The sequence below is a fragment of the Condylura cristata genome, unplaced genomic scaffold, assembly GCF_000260355.1.
Source record: "Condylura cristata isolate star-nosed mole 26May11 unplaced genomic scaffold, ConCri1.0 scaffold00075, whole genome shotgun sequence".
NCBI classification, from domain to species: domain Eukaryota; kingdom Metazoa; phylum Chordata; class Mammalia; order Eulipotyphla; family Talpidae; genus Condylura; species Condylura cristata.
In genome coordinates, this window is record NW_004567176.1 from 334,737 (window position 1) to 335,747 (window position 1,011).

A 1,011-nucleotide genomic window follows, 5' to 3' on the forward strand; every position below is an offset into this window, starting at 1 on the left:
GGACCGCGAGCGGGCCGCCCAGGTGCTCCTCAACATCAGCGCGCGGGACCAGGGCCCGCACCCCCGGGTGGCCTACGCCCAGCTGGAGGTCACCCTGCTGGACGTCAACGACGAGGCGCCCGAGTTCAGCCAGCCCGGGGGCTACCGGGTGTCCGTGGCGGAGGACGCCCCCCCGGGCACGGAGCTGCTGACGCTGCGGGCGTCCGACGGGGACCTGGGGGACAACGGCACCGTGCGCTTCGCCCTGCGGGAGGCCGGCGCCGACCAGCCGGCCTTCCGCCTGGACCCCGTGTCCGGCCAGCTGAGCACCGCCCGCCCCCTGGACAGGGAGACGCAGGCCTTCTACTCGCTCTGGGTGCTGGCCAGCGACCTGGGCACCCCGCCCCAGTCGTCCTCCGCCCTGGTCAATGTCAGCCTGCTGGACGTCAACGACCACAGCCCCGTCTTCTACCCAGTCCAGTACTTCGCCCACGTCCGGGAGAACGAGCCCCAGGGCAGCTACGTGACCACGGTGTCGGCCTTGGACCCCGACCTGGGGGCCAACGGGACGGTGCGGTACCGCCTGGCGGCGGGGGACGGCGCCCGCTTCCAGGTGCACGCGCAGAGCGGGGTGGTGTCCACCCGGGCGGTCCTGGACAGGGAGGAGAGGACGGCCTACCAGCTGCAGGTGGTGGCCACGGACGGCGGCCGCCGGCAGTCTCCCACCCAGGCCGTGGTGACCATCACGGTGCTGGACACGCAGGACAGCCCTCCCGTGTTCAGCCAGCCAGCCTACAGCTTCGTGGTCTTTGAGAACGTGGCCCTGGGCTACCCGGTGGGCAGCGTGTCCGCCAGCACCGTGGACCTCAACTCCAACATCAGCTACCTCATCGCGGGCGGGGACCCCGGGGGCGCGTTCGCCATCCACCCGGGCACCGGGCAGCTCACAACGGCCAGTGCGGTCGACAGGGAAGCGCAGGCCTTCTACCAGCTGACGGTGGTGGCCCGCGCGGGGCCGGCGGCCGGGGAGGC

At 72.9% G+C, this 1,011-nt stretch overlaps 1 protein-coding gene across 1 annotated transcript in view; it reads left to right on the plus strand.

The window, feature by feature from the left end:
- The window catches only part of FAT4 (FAT atypical cadherin 4), a gene marked incomplete at its 3' end in the record, with an annotated part of 34,671 nt that overhangs the window by 2,086 nt on the left and 31,574 nt on the right, over nucleotides 1-1,011 (plus strand). Inside the window, exon 2 of the mRNA XM_012734832.1 lies at nucleotides 23-1,009. Within this exon, the coding sequence (XP_012590286.1) occupies nucleotides 23-1,009 (987 nt within the window). The remainder of the gene's footprint in view (nucleotides 1-22; nucleotides 1,010-1,011) is intronic.